Consider the following 14,554-nt stretch of genomic DNA (forward strand, 5'->3'; position numbering starts at 1 on the left):
TTCAATGTTTTGCACCACACTCTGCAATTTATATACTGTATAAAGACTAAAATGTGTGTCTGATAAAGAGGAGATGTTAAAGAGTAACTTTTTTTCCCAAATAACTGAGCCCCTGAGCATACAAATGAACTTTATTATTTTTATTGTCATTTAGCCATACCTCACTCTGTTCTGTAAAAAGCCAAACGCACAATGAGATTCAAAAACACCAATGCTGAGAATGTTCATTATGCTGTTGTAGAACTGTTGCTGTAGTCCCCAGTTATGTGTTTATTCTCCATTGTGCAAATCTATTGGATTGAAGAAGCATAACACCCATCATTTGGCTTTGTAGCCACTACAGTGCTTATTGTGAGCAGAGAAAACTGTGTTGACTGTTTTCTCTGGGTTTTTTTAATCCCAAATCAGGACCTGAAGCTTGAAGGCTTCAAATTGTCTTGGGTGGGACAAAGCCTTTAATCCTGTGTTCAGGTCTAATTAAACACCTGCAGGAGAGTTGATCCACTTGAGAGATAAGGCCTCTTTCACACTATCCGTCCGTCGGATGGATTCATAGTTACATAGTTAGTGAGGTTGAAAAAAGACATCAGTCCATCCAGTTCAACCTATGATATGTGTGTGTGTTTGCTTTTAACCGTACATTGTATACCCCTGTATGTTGTGGTCTTTAAGATGTCCATCTAATAGTTTTTTGAAACTATCAATGCTCCCTGCTGATACGACTGCTTGTGGAAGAGAATTCCACATCCTTACCGCTCTTACAGTGAAGAACCCCTTACACACTTTAAGGTTAAACCGCCTTTCCTCAAGTTTTAGCGAGTGGCCACGTGTCTTATTGTATCTCCTTTCTCGGAATAGTTTGTTCCTTATGCTCAGGTCGCCAGTACAGTATTTGTACATTGATATCATATCCCCCCTCAATAGTCTCTTCTCCAAAGAGAATAGGTTCAGTGCTTGTAGTCTTTCCTCATAGCTGATGTCCTCCATTCCCCTAATTATTTTTGTTGCCCTTCTCTGGAATTTCTCCAGTTCCAGCACATCCTTCCTGAGGACCGGTGCCCAGAACTGGACAGCATACTCCAGATGTGGCCGGACCAGAGTCTTGTAGAGTGGGAGAATAATCTCTTTATTTCTGGAGTGAATCCCCTTTTTTATACAACCCAGTATTCTGTTGGCTTTGCTTGCGGCGGCTTGGCATTGCATGCCACTGCCAAGCCTGTTGTCTACCAGTACCCCCAAGTCCTTTTCCATCCTAGACTCACCCAGAGGTTCCCCCCTAGTGAGTAGCTTGCTTTCTGGTTTCTGGCCCCCAAGTGCATTACTTTACATTTTTCAACATTAAATCTCATCTGCCATGTAGTTGCCCACCCCGTTATTTTGTTCAGGTCCGCTTGCAAGGTTTCCACATCCTGCATAGAAGATATTGGCATGCCTAGTTTAGTATCATCACCTGCAAATACTGAGATTGTACTAGATATCCCCTCCTCCAGATCATTTATGAATAAATTAAACAGGATTGGTCCCAGGACAGAACCCTGGGGGACCCCACTTTCCACACCCGCCCAATCCGAGTACTCCCCATTAATCACCACCCTCTGGACTCTCCCCTGGAGCCAGTTCTCTATCCAGGTACTCACCTTATGGTCCATACCTACCTTCCTTAGTTTGTACAGTAAGCGTTTGTGGGGAACGGTGTCAAAGGCCTTTGCAAAGTCCAGATACACCACATCCACAGGCTTTCCTTTATCTAGGTGGCAGCTCACTTCATCGTAGAAGGTTAATAGATTGGTTTGGCACGAACGATTTTTCATGAATCCATGCTGATTACTACTTATAATACCGTTTTCATTACTAAAGTCTTGTATGTGGTCCCTTAACATCCCCTCCAAAATCTTGCAGACTACTGATGTTAGGCTGACCGGCCTATAGTTACCCAGGATATATCTCGGCCCCTTTTTAAATATTGGTACCACGTTGGCTTTTTTCCAATCAGCTGGCACCATACCCGTCTGTAAACTATCCTTAAAGATCAAGAATAATGGTCTGGCAATCACCTGGCTGAGCTCATTAAGAACCCTCGGGTGCAAGCCATCCGGTCCCGGGGATTTATTTATGTTAAGTTTCTCTAGTTTAGCTCTAAGTCTATCCTCTGTTAGCCATGGCGGCACTTCCTGAGGTGTATTATTTAGTTCGGCCTTACAAGCAAGGTTCGTGTAGCCCCCCGATTCCTTTGTGAAGACTGAAGAAAAGAAATTATTTAACACTTCCGCCTTTTCTCTGTCCTCAGTGGCCATTTTTCCTTTATCATCTTTTATGGGGCCAATGTGCTCTGGCCTCGCTTTCCTACTGTTTATATACTTAAAGAACTTTTTGGGGTTCTTTTTACTCTCCTCCGCTATATGTCTCTCGTGTTCTATTTTAGCCGCCCTGATTTCGTCTTTACATTTCTTATTACACTCTTTGTAATGCTTAAATGCTGCCAATGACCCCTCAGTCTTGTATTTTTTGAAGGCCTTTTCTTTAGCTCTAATATACTTTTCTCTAGCGCTCATTGACAGACGTAGTCCTCGGTGATACACCACCTTCGGGTTATGTTGCCTCCACAGGAGCAGGACTAGACAGGAAATTAAAAAGCTCTGGCCACACCCCAGGGGCAGTCCCAGAGGGTATATCCTCTCTCTCTCTGCCTCAGCAAATCAGTTATTTTCTGTCTAGTTAGGAGTAAGGACCTAGATACCTTGCTGGGATCTTAGGTCCTGGCAAGAATTTTTTCTTAAAGGATTTTTTAGACAGCTTTTTTTCTCCAGTGTTCCTGTGAGATCTTCAAGCAAGAAAGCTGAACTGGGCGACGGGCTGGATGTTGAGATCCGGTGGTCACCCCAGTTCAGCCTACGAGCGCGTGCAGGCCATAGCTCCGCGCTGGGTCGGCCGCGACAAAGTCCCATTAAAGGACTGTCCACGCGAGTTAAACGTCTCGCTGAAACGCCAAAGACCATGAGTCACGGCGTCCGTATCGGTCGACAGCCCTCCCGCCCCGGTGGAGAGGGGTACTGTCAGGAGTTGGTGCTGGTTCCGGTATGGTGAGTAGTATGTTCCCCCTTTCCCCCTGACGGGTTTTGTGGTGAACGCGGGCCCCTCTCTGTATGGTAAGATAGAGTCCCTTTCTATCCTACAACATGACACAGATCCTCCTACTTTGAGTGTGATTTTATGTGTGCAAAAAGCCAGGAGGCTTGGTTTGGGAGCTAACAATCTAATTGTATACATGTTTTAAAGATGTAATCTGTGGCATTCTGGGAATCTTATGGGTTAAGAATAAGCTACCTACCAGTCAGAAGCCACGGACATGTAGACTGCCTTCCTAATCAGATCTCCAGCTATTAGCAGGCCTCCCGAACGGCCATGCGGTCCGCCAGGGCCGGTACCGCCAACCACGCCATATCCCCATGCAGAGAGAGTGTTGTGTGCCCTGCAGCACACCGCTATTCAGTACGGGCCGCCGCCATTTTTTTTTTGCTGGATCGCACGAGCCGCCATTTTGGCGTAGCTTTGTGTCTCCAGCATGGGGGCGGCCATGTTTGAGGTGATCCAAACACCTCGTGGAGCTTGGGGGAGGCGCCGGAAGGCGTACAGAGGGGCGGAGCCGCCTCCTTTTTTCCTGGGCAGCCAGCCAAAAGACTTCCTGTTTGTCAAGACAGCGCTGTAACCTGTTGCAGTTAAACTCTGAGCATCAAGTGGTGAGCCTGGGGGTCTATCTCTCTCTCTCGATCGATCGATAGGGATCCCTAGCAGGTAACACTAAGGGGCTTTTGTGGCGCTGGGGGTCGAAAAAAAAAAAAAAAAAAAGTTTTATTTTTGAATTATATTATCCAGGAAGTAACTGGAATTATCATGGACCCTGCCACACATATTCCCCCACCTGTTTCCCTCGAGGGGGCCACGGGACCCGCCGGTGCACAGAGTATAGAGTCATTTACAGCAATTTTGGAGTCTATGGTGGCTCGGGTGGAGGCGGCCTGTCAGGGACGGGGGTCAAGGAAGCGACCCCCGCCTACCCCTATACCATCTGACACCTCTGACTCAGATTCAGAGGTAGTCACGGCAATTGCAGGTTCCTCTGCAAGGGCTGTTATCCCAGGTAAAGCCCCCTCAGACAGTGAGGAGGACGCTTCTTCTCCTGCTATTATTCAGGAAGAAGCATTGGTGGACGCACTAGTTGTGGCAGTGCAGGAAACCTTAAAACTTGAGGCTTTACCGGCAGAGGCAACTGAAACAGAGATTCCTTTTGGTACTAATAAGCCCATCAAGACGATGAAGGCTTTTCCTGTACCTAAATGTTTCGGTAATCAGATTAAAGGAGAATGGGAGCATTCTAAACGTACCTTTACTATTTCCAAGCGTATTGCTAGACGCTATCCGTTTGAGGAATCCATCATTAAGAAATGGACGGTACCACCAGTCGTGGATCCGCCTATTTCCAGGCTGAATAAAGCCACGGTTATTCCAGTGGAGGACACTTCGTCCTTTAAGGATCCGGTGGATCGAAAGATGGAAGCAGAGTCCCGCACCATCTTCTCTCTGATAGGGTCAGCTTTTAGACCAGTAATTGTTATTGGTCTAGTTTCCCAGACACTTACGGAATGGGCGAAAATGGTACGCCAAGAACTTAGGGGAAAAGATATTCCCCAGGAGACATCTGATTTGATGGAACAGATTATACAAGGGCTACAGTTTATCTGTGACGCAGCCTTGGACACTACTCCCTTATTAGGGCATGCATCTAAGACAGCGGTGATCCTCAGACGTGTGCTGTGGTTAAAATGCTGGTCAGCTGACCTAGGTTCCAAAAAGACCTTGACAAATCTCCCCTTTCAGGGGAATCGTCTATTTGGGGCCAACCTAGATGAAATCATTAAGGATGCCACTGGGGGCAAGAGCACTTTTTTGCCACAGGCTGCTAAAGCTAAGGGACCTCGCAACAAGCGAGGACCTTTCTTTACCGCCCATAAAGGGCGCCCGGCTGGTACTAGCGGGAAAGGCAAGACTCCTCCAGGAGGGTTCAAGAAGGGGACCAACCCAGCCAAACCCGAAGCAAAGGAGTACACAGCCTGAAGGTGCGCCCCCACCCGGTTTCAGGGTGGGGGGACGTTTTCACCGGTATTCAGGACATTAGATCGAGCATCAACCACTACTACCGGTGCGATTCTTCCCTTCCAACATTTAAGTACTACAGGAAGCGGTAGTTACCGTTCCCTGAATAGATCTTTTCCTTTACCTTTTCCCAAGATTAGTCCCGATACCTCACAGGAATCGCATCTGGTTGACCAGATAGGCCAAGTAGCCTCTAGTCGGGTGACTTCGGTCCCTGAGGTTCAACCAGAAAAGATCACCTTTCCTGATAACTATCAGGTATCTGATAAATGTGTGGGAACAGAAAACGACCAGACTTTCTCGGATGGTCGGGGCCAGATACCTCTAGGGACGCCTGGTTCAGATTCAATCAGCGCCAGTGGTCCTAGAAATTCTAGGCTGGCCTCCTCAAGCCGGCCTGGCCGACTTGGACATGTTAGTCGTACACGTTCCGTGGGAACTTCGTCTCAGGGAGTGTCTGTGGTCTCAAGGACCAATTTACCATCATGCTTTACAGTCGCTGGGTTTAATGGCCTGGCCATTGAGACCCAAGTACTGAAGGACAGAGGTTTGTCAGCTTCAGTCATTCCTACCCTTATTAAAGCAAGGAAAGCGACTTCCAGCAAAGTCTATTATCACACATGGAAAACTTATATTGCGTGGTGCGAATCTTTAGGATTTCCTCCACGTACCTATTCGGTGTCTCGAATATTGGCCTTTTTGCAACAAGGGGTTGAGCAGAAGCTAGCCTTGAGCACCATCAAGGGTCAAGTTTCAGCATTAGCAATCTTCTTTCAGAAGCCTTTAGCTACCAAATCCTTGGTGCGGAATTTCATCCAGGGGGTGCGGCACCTGGCTCCTCCAGTCCGCGCGCCCTTACCGCCTTGGGATCTTAATTTGGTTTTGTCGGTTCTACAGAAACCTCCCTTTGAAAACATCAGGGAGATTCCCTTGCTTACTTTATCCCAGAAGGTGGCCTTCTTGGTGGCTATTACTTCTGCTCGCAGGGTGTCAGAACTGGCTGCATTATCATGCCAGTCACCATACCTAGTGATTCATAGGGATAAGGTAGTACTTCATCCTAAGCCATCTTTTCTTCCCAAGGTGGTTTCAGATTTTCATCTGAATGAAGATATTGTACTACCTTCCTTGTGTCCTCAGCCCAAGCATCATCGGGAACATGCGTTGCATTCCTTAGATGTGGTTCGGGCAATCAGGGTATACCTGAAAGCTACGGAATCATTCCGTAAGACGGATTCACTTTTTGTGATCACGGATGGCCCCAGAAAGGGTTTGCCTGCATCTGCCGCGACCATTGCCAAATGGATTAGACAAACGGTGGTACAGGCTTATTCTATTAAGGGTCAGAGTCCTCCGTTCCCTGTTAGGGCGCACTCCACTCGAGCGCTCAGTACTTCCTGGGCCTTTCGCCATCAGGCGTCAGTGGTCCAGGTATGTAAGGCGGCCACCTGGTCGTCGGTACATACCTTTACAAAGTTCTATAAAATTGATGTGACGGCATCGGCGGATGCCTCATTTGGCCGCAAGGTTTTGCAGGCCGCAATTTGAGGAGACCGGTGGTCTACCTCGAGGGTTTTTTCTGTTTGAAAAAAAAAAAAAAAATGTTTTTCTCTTTTTTTGTTGAGTCTCATCATTAAGGATGAGCATTGTAAACTTCTAGTTGGCACCGGTTGGGCCTTCTAGATTGGGATTTGATTTCCATTTTCCCACCCCTCAGTTGTGATACTGCTCTGGGACGTCCCGAAGGTGGTGTATCACCGAGGACTACGTCTGTCAATGAGCGCTAGAGAAAAATGGATTTTTGTAAAATCTTACCGTAAAATCCTTTTCTCTTAGCTCATTGACAGACGTAGTCCCCGCCCCTCTGTTTTTTGAGTTGGGTTAAAATCTCTAAAGACTGCTTTTTCACATAACTGATTTGCTGAGGCAGAGAGAGAGAGGATATACCCTCTGGGACTGCCCCTGGGGTGTGGCCAGAGCTTTTTAATTTCCTGTCTAGTCCTGCTCCTGTGGAGGCAACATAACCCGAAGGTGGTGTATCACCGAGGACTACGTCTGTCAATGAGCTAAGAGAAAAGGATTTTACGGTAAGATTTTACAAAAATCCATTTTTTTATGTTGGAGTTTAGCCACCCAGGGTTTAGTTTTGCTCTTTTAAATTTATTTCCCTGTGGAATGCACTGGCCCACCCCCTTGTTAAGTATGCTCTTGAAGCACTCCCATTTTTCCTCCGTGTTCTTTGTTCCCAGGGTTCTATCCCATTTGATATTTTCCTGATAGTTTCCTATTACTGTAATTAATACTGAAACCAATTGACCTATGGTCACTGTTCCATAAGTTTTCCCGTATTTCTATATCCGCGAGCAGGTCTGTATTGTTGGTAATCAGTAGGTCAAGTACCGCATTGTTTCTTGTCGGTGCATTCACCATCTGACCCATGAAATTGTCCTGCAAAACATTTAGGAACTGCCGAGCCTTGGCTGAGTGCGCGGTTCCTTCTGCCCAGTCTATATCCGGATAATTAAAGTCCCCCATTATAATGACATTTCCCATCCTTGCTGCCAATCCTATCTGTAATATGAGGTCCGCCTCACCCTCCTCCCTCTGGTTGAGGGGCCTATAGCATACACCCAATATTACCTTCCCCACCGTGCCTTCCCTTTGAAGCTCTACCCATAGGGATTCTGCCTCGTCCTTCGCTCCATTATTAATATCATCCCTCATATTTACCTGTATACTGTTCTTAATATACAGACATACCCCTCCCCCTTTTTTACCCTCTCTATCCCTGCGATAAAGGGAATACCCTGAATGGTCGCCATCCAGTCATGAGAGCTGTCAAACCAAGTCTCAGTTATCCCCACAAAATCTAAGTCCTCCTCAAACATCAGCAGCTCCAGCTCTCCCATCTTGTTGGCCAGGCTTCTGGCATTGGTATACAAACCTCGTAATTTTGATCGGTTACATTTATCCTCATTTGATGTTTTTAGGCTGCTCTCTTGATTTTTCCCCGTACCCACCCTGGGTTTAGGAGCTCCGAACACCCTACCGCTAATGCCCCCTTTTCTGCCCTTGGAAAACTTGCTTTCCACTGGCTAATTCTACATCTGTATCCTCCCCCCCATTCCCTAGTTTCAAAGCCCCTCTAACTTTTTGGCCATCCTCTCACCCAGTACGGCTGCACCCACCCCATTTAGGTGCAATCCGTCCCTACCAAAGAGCCGGTGGCCGACTGAGAAGTCGGCCCAGTTCTCCAGGAACCCGAAACCCTCCTTACTACACCAGGTCCTCAGCCACTCGTTAACTTCCCTAATCTCCCGCTGCCTCTCTGGTGTGGCTCGAGGTACAGGTAGTATTTCGGAAAATACTACCTTGGAGGTCCTAGTCCTCAACTTAGCGCCTAAGTCCCTGAAATCCTTTAGGACTCTCTGTCTTCCTCTGCCTATGTCATTGGTACCCACTTGTACCATGACAGCTGGGTCTTCCCCAGCCCCACCCAGTAATCTGTCCACCCGATCCCCGATGTGCCGAACCCGAGCGCCCGGCAAACAACAGACTGTTCGGCGCACACGGTCTTTGTCACAGATTACACTATCTGCCCTTCTAATAATTGAGTCCCCTACCACCAGCACCTGTCTTTCCTTTCCCTTTCTCCCGGCCTCACTGGAGGAGTTCTTCCCCTGGCAGCTAGGGGCGTCCCTCTGCTCCAGCAATGCTGGTCCCTGACTGGTTTCCCCAACATCACACAACGGGCGTATCTATTGGGGTGCTCCAGCCCAGGATCAGCCTCCTTGCCTTGTCCCCTTCTACCCCTCCTAACTGTCACCCCTCTACTCTGATCTGATGCCTGCACCTCCGATACTTCGCCCACCTCTGTGCAGACCCCTGTCTGCACCTGACTGGATTCCGTTTTTCTCAGCGGGGGATCGAGCTGCCGATCCCCCGCTGAGCAGCAGGATGCCAGCTGTGTCTCCGTGCTGTGTGCGGAAACACAGCTGTCAGTTCCCCATGCATCTCTATGGGGGAAATCGGATGGGAACAGACCATCGGTCCGTTCTCATCCGATCCGCTGGACGGATGGAAAATAGGGTTTCCATCTGTCCAGATTTGACGGATCGGATCGGATGTCAGCGGACATGTGCATGGGGGGACCGTTCAGAGCCGCCATAAAAATGGACAGGCGGATCTGAACGGTCCGCCTGTGTGAAAGGGGCCTGAGACTCTATGTTGGAGAGATTCCTTAACTGCAGGACAGGGAGAGCTGGGACAGCTGAATGAGTCTGCAGGACTAAGTGAGCTGAGGCAGCTAGTGAGTCTGGGGACTAGAGAGATTCTGTAAGTCTCATAAGTGAGAGAGCTCAGGGTGCCAGGAGATCCCCTATCTAGAGACCGGAAGTGGGCCCATGCAGTAAGGTGCTGTAAATAAGGCTGTCAGACAAAAAGCTGCTTCTGAGCTACCAGTGTTAGCAGCAGTGGTGTTGCTGGCAAGAGAACCAGGCGGCTTGTTTTTTTTTTCTGTAGACTTTTTGCTGTTAAAATTCCCCTGCATAGGCAACCAGAGTTGTGAAATTTTCTTTTCCTTTTTTTAATAATAATGGGCTGCCAAACTCATTAAAAATGCTCACCGCCACTGAGCTTAATCACTGCATAGCACACTTTTCACTTGTACAAATCTTTAAATTATAATGTATTACTAGATATTAAAGGAATGCCCCCAAGACATTGCTAGGATGTTGCTAAGTGAGAGCTAGTAGTTTCTACTCACCTCCTCCATCACAGTAGTGAGCTCTCTAACGCTAAGCTCAAAGCTACTGAATTAGAGGAGTGTAATCACATGTGGGGGGGTTTGAATCAGAGAACAAGCTCACTCCTGTGATGGTGGAGGTGAGCAGTAATGACTAGACCTCATTTAGAAAGGTCCTATCAATGTCCTGGGAGCATTCCAGTAAGGCTTCATGAGGTATGTACATGCATAGCTTCCAACTGTCCCTGATTTCGAGGGACTGTCCCTGATTTGGAATAAAGTCCCTCTGTCCCTCTCGCCTCCTCATTTGTCCCTCATTTGTCCCACATTTTGGTCTGATCTATATAGTTGTATAGAAAAATAAACTTTTTATCTTTTCAAAAGTGTTTCCCAGTGCCAGCGCTATTATCTAGTTTCGTAACTGCTGCATTTGTACAGTTTAAAAGCCACTATAAAGGAATAAAAAGTGGTAAAAAGCACTTTTGGGTTTAACTAATAATTTTTTTTATATAATTCACCTTTAAGGGGCGGGTCAGGGGGTGTGTCCTATGCCTACATACTTTTGCTAATAGGTGTCCCTCGTTGCCATCTCAAAAAGTTGGGAGATATGGAAATGGCCTACAACTACTAAAGCAAGGGCATTATTCAACTTCAGTCAGAGGTGCACAGTTTGCTTTTTTCTACAAACACCTCTTACCTGCAAAGGCAGTTTTTTTTGTAAAGGTGTGAACTAACCCTTTAATTTCATAAAGATTATACAGAGATGTTTTAATACTCTTTACACCAAAAGAGCACTGCAGTATTTTGTTATATCAGTCTGTAATGTCAAAGTCTAACATTATCCATTTAAAAAATTTAGATTCCAGATTCTATCATCTCTCGTGGAGTGCAAGTACTTCCACGAGATACTGCATCACTCAGCACCACACCTTCTGAATCCCCACGAGCGCAGGCTACATCAAGACTTTCCACTGCATCCTGCCCAACACCAAAAGTAAGTAGCCTCTAATTTATACTAAGGTTCTGTTTATTTATGTGTAAATGAACCAGCCTAATAAGAGATTATTTTTGTGTTATAGTGTGCATGTATGTATGGACTGAAAATTTGCTAACTCCTGAGCAAGCACTAACTTAATGTGTATTTAAATGGAATTCCCAATGAATCACTTTTTAAAGTTACAGTACATAATTTATTACGTAATCTGTGCATATGAATGATTCTGGTCTGCAGATGCTTAATTTCGAAGTCCTGTTGGTAGTCCTGTATCACAGTGGACACTGTTTAGGACTGCAGTTTCTGGTTAAAATATCAGCCCACACAAAAGTGATATTTCAGTTATAGGATCTGGCCTCAGCCACCTGCTAGCTTCTTATATCTCATCATAGTTCCTGTTTTTTTTCCCACTGCTGAAATTGTCCCTACACCCTGTTGCATTCTCAACAGTATAAAATAACTTAAATATTTAACAGGGACAAAAAAAAAATATATATATAGATAGATAGATATATACAGTATCTCACAAAAGATAGTACATGCCTCACATTTTTGTAAATATTTTATTATATCTTTTCATGTGACAACACTGAAGAAATGACACTTTGTTACAATGTAAAGTAGTGAGTGTACAGCTTGTATAACAGTGTAAATTTATTGTCCCCTCTAAATAATTCAACACATAACCATTAGCCAAGTGAGTACGCTCCTAAGTGAAAATGTCCAAAAAGTGTCAATATTTTGTGTGGCCACCCTTTTTTTACAGCACTGCCTTAACACAAGAAAGGCCACAAACAAGTTTGCTGAAGACAAACACACTAAGGACATGGATTACTGGAACCATGTCCTGTCATCTGATGGGACCAAGATAAACGTATTTGGTTCAGATGGTGTCAAGCGCGTGTGGCAGCAACCAGGTGAAGAGTACAAAGACAAGTGTGTCTCAGTCAAGCATGGTGGTGGGAGTGTCATGGTCTGGGCTGCATGAGGGCTGCTTGCACTGGGGAGCTACAGTTTATTGAGGGAACCATGAATGCCAACATGCACTGTGACATACTGAAGCAGACCATGATCCCCCTCCCTTTGGAGCCTGTGTCTCAGGGCAGTATTCCAACATAATGACCTTGAACACACCTCCAAGATGACCACTGCCTTGCTAAAGAAGCTGAGGGTAAAGGTGATGGACTGGCCAAGCATGTCTCCAGACCTAAACCCTATTGAGCATCTGTGGGGCATCCTCAAACGGAAGGTGGAAGAGCGCAAGGTCTCTAACCTCCACCAGCTATGTGATGTCGTCATGGAGGAGTGGAAGAAGACTCCAGTGGCAACCTGTGAAGCTCTGGTAAACTCCATACCCAAGAAGGTTAAGGCAGTGCTGGAAAATAATGGCGGCCACACAAAATATTGACACTTTGGGCTCAATTTTCACTTAGGGGTGTACTCACTTTTGTTGCCAGCGGTCTACACAATAATGGCTGTGTGTTGAGTTATTTTGAGGGGGCAGCAAATTTAAACTGTTATACAAGCTGTACACTCACTACTTTACGTTGTAGTAAAGTGTAATTTCTTCAGTGTTGTCACATGAAAAGGTATAATAAAATATTTACAAAACTGTGAATACACACACACACACAGTATCTCACACAAGTGTTTTATGCCTTTAATTGCTGTAGATACTCAAAAAACTCAATATGAATCTGCCTACCCCCCCCCCCCCCGACTTAGACAGGAAAATTAAACATGTACGTGAGCAGGTGTGGTGTGGTGATGGTTATTCGTTGTAAATAGTATGGATTCCCTAAAAGCAGGTTATTGCCTGTGCTAAATTATATTATGATATATTTGTTAAATGACATGCCTTCATCACTCTTCTAGTTTGCTCTTGCACATGCCATTCATTAACTACAATAATCCTAAAGAGGAACAAACGTACTCTGGCTCCAGGATTTCCCCACGTTTGTGAGTTCGTGTTTGCTCAGAATACACCTAATCTACTGCTATACTTCTTTTTCATATTCGCTATTATAGCTCTTGTGTGCCAGTGAGTGTGTTGTGAATTGCCAACCACGCTTCTGTTTCTTTTAATTACATCCTAACAATAGCAGTGTATGGCCTATTATAGAAAGTTTTAATGCCTACCACTGGGGCTGGATTATTGTTTTGTGTGTTGGTGTTTTTACTTCACACATATTCCTTTCAGTAGCTGGATTTTGAAGGTGTGTTTACCATTTTTGCCACTGCTGGCTAAAGCCTAATATAAGTTTTGTTTTGTCTCAATTTTGAAAATGAAGCCTCTTCTCCTTCTCTGTATAAATGCCAAATGCAAAAACACTACACTTTTAGAATTTTTTTTTTTATACATGTTACAGAAAAGAGAATTGAAGAACCCCCAGTTATTAGAAGCTGACAGCTGAAATCCGGGTGTTGTAAACAGCACCTTTACATGTATTTTCTTTGTATTCGTACATAAGCTTAGTTGCTGGTGGGTGTGAAAGAACACACAGAAACCACTGGAGTGTAGCAGCAAGATCCAACAATGCGCAGCTATTGCATGTTGACTGTTTCAGACCATTCTACCTAAATAAAATGTATTTGATGTATAAGCATATCTAGGATGCATTGCTATGAGTTTTTGAAAATACAGCCTTTACATGGTTAGTGGATTTAGAATTTTACAGATTGTTAATGTTACGATGTCCACATAACGGAGAGAATCTACAGTAAATGTACCATTGAATATTAAATATATTTGTATTGAATTGCTATAACTGGCTTATTTTTTCTTGTGAATGTAGATTCTGTCTTGTTTTCTCCATCATCTGTTGTAGCTTATAGGGTAATCAGAAAAACAAAGCTGTCCTAGCATGTATGTGCTACCAACCAGAATTGATCGGCATTCTTCCCTTCAAGCCATGTAAGGCCTTGTTTGGATCAGACTGATTACCCTCTGGGAAGCCGTGATCTAATTTTTTTGTTTGCTTTTAAAAATAATCCAATTTTGTTTACTGATGAATTAGACAGTATATAATATAGAAGTGATTGACCTTGAGCTATTTATTTTGTATTCAATCTTTTTTTTTTTCTGTATCTGGATTTCATGTAAAGCAATTCATCATTTTACATTGAATATTTACTTAGCAACTCTAATACATTTTAACTCATGCCAGGTGGAAAGTGAAGACTGTTTTAAATAATAATATTTAGAAATTGGATCATTTACAGTGGCAGCTTTATCAGAAAGAATGTTGAGCTTTAAAGTCTTAAGTTTACATTCTCAAACATGAAAAAGGTGACTTGGGCAATATTAGTGTAAAGACACTGAGCTCCATACCTAGGCTACCCAGTATCCAGGCTTACTTGTTGTTAACTAGATGCCCAGGGGAAATCTTTAGGTGCCCTGACATCGCTGACTTTTTCCACAGGCAAAACCCACAAACAGCGGCAGGAAACCTGCAATGATGCCATTTCGCGTGTCCTTGCAAAATGTCAGTGCATGAGACATCTCTCCTGCAGGCAGAAAGCTATGAACCCTAACCTCCTACTGGTTCTTTGCTTACTGGAGACCTGGTTGAGAATGCTCCTGAGCTGACATTATCTCCGGCCCACCTCTTTTCACTGCCAGAGTAGGAGATCCAGTCTCGGTCTTGGGAACCATTTGCGGCTGT

The 14,554-nt window shown here is 44.9% G+C and overlaps 1 protein-coding gene across 20 annotated transcripts in view; it reads left to right on the forward strand.

The window, feature by feature from the left end:
• Positions 1-14,554, forward strand: part of GPHN (gephyrin) — an 868,578-nt gene that overhangs the window by 550,931 nt on the left and 303,093 nt on the right. For all 20 annotated transcript variants that reach the window (XM_082242578.1, XM_082242574.1, XM_082242561.1 and 17 more), the window contains one exon: positions 10,755-10,889. In XM_082242578.1, coding sequence (XP_082098704.1) covers positions 10,755-10,889 — 135 coding nt within the window. The remainder of the gene's footprint in view (positions 1-10,754; positions 10,890-14,554) is intronic.

The sequence above is a fragment of the Pelophylax lessonae genome, assembly GCF_965119305.1.
Source record: "Pelophylax lessonae genome assembly, chromosome: 13".
Classification (NCBI taxonomy): domain Eukaryota; kingdom Metazoa; phylum Chordata; class Amphibia; order Anura; family Ranidae; genus Pelophylax; species Pelophylax lessonae.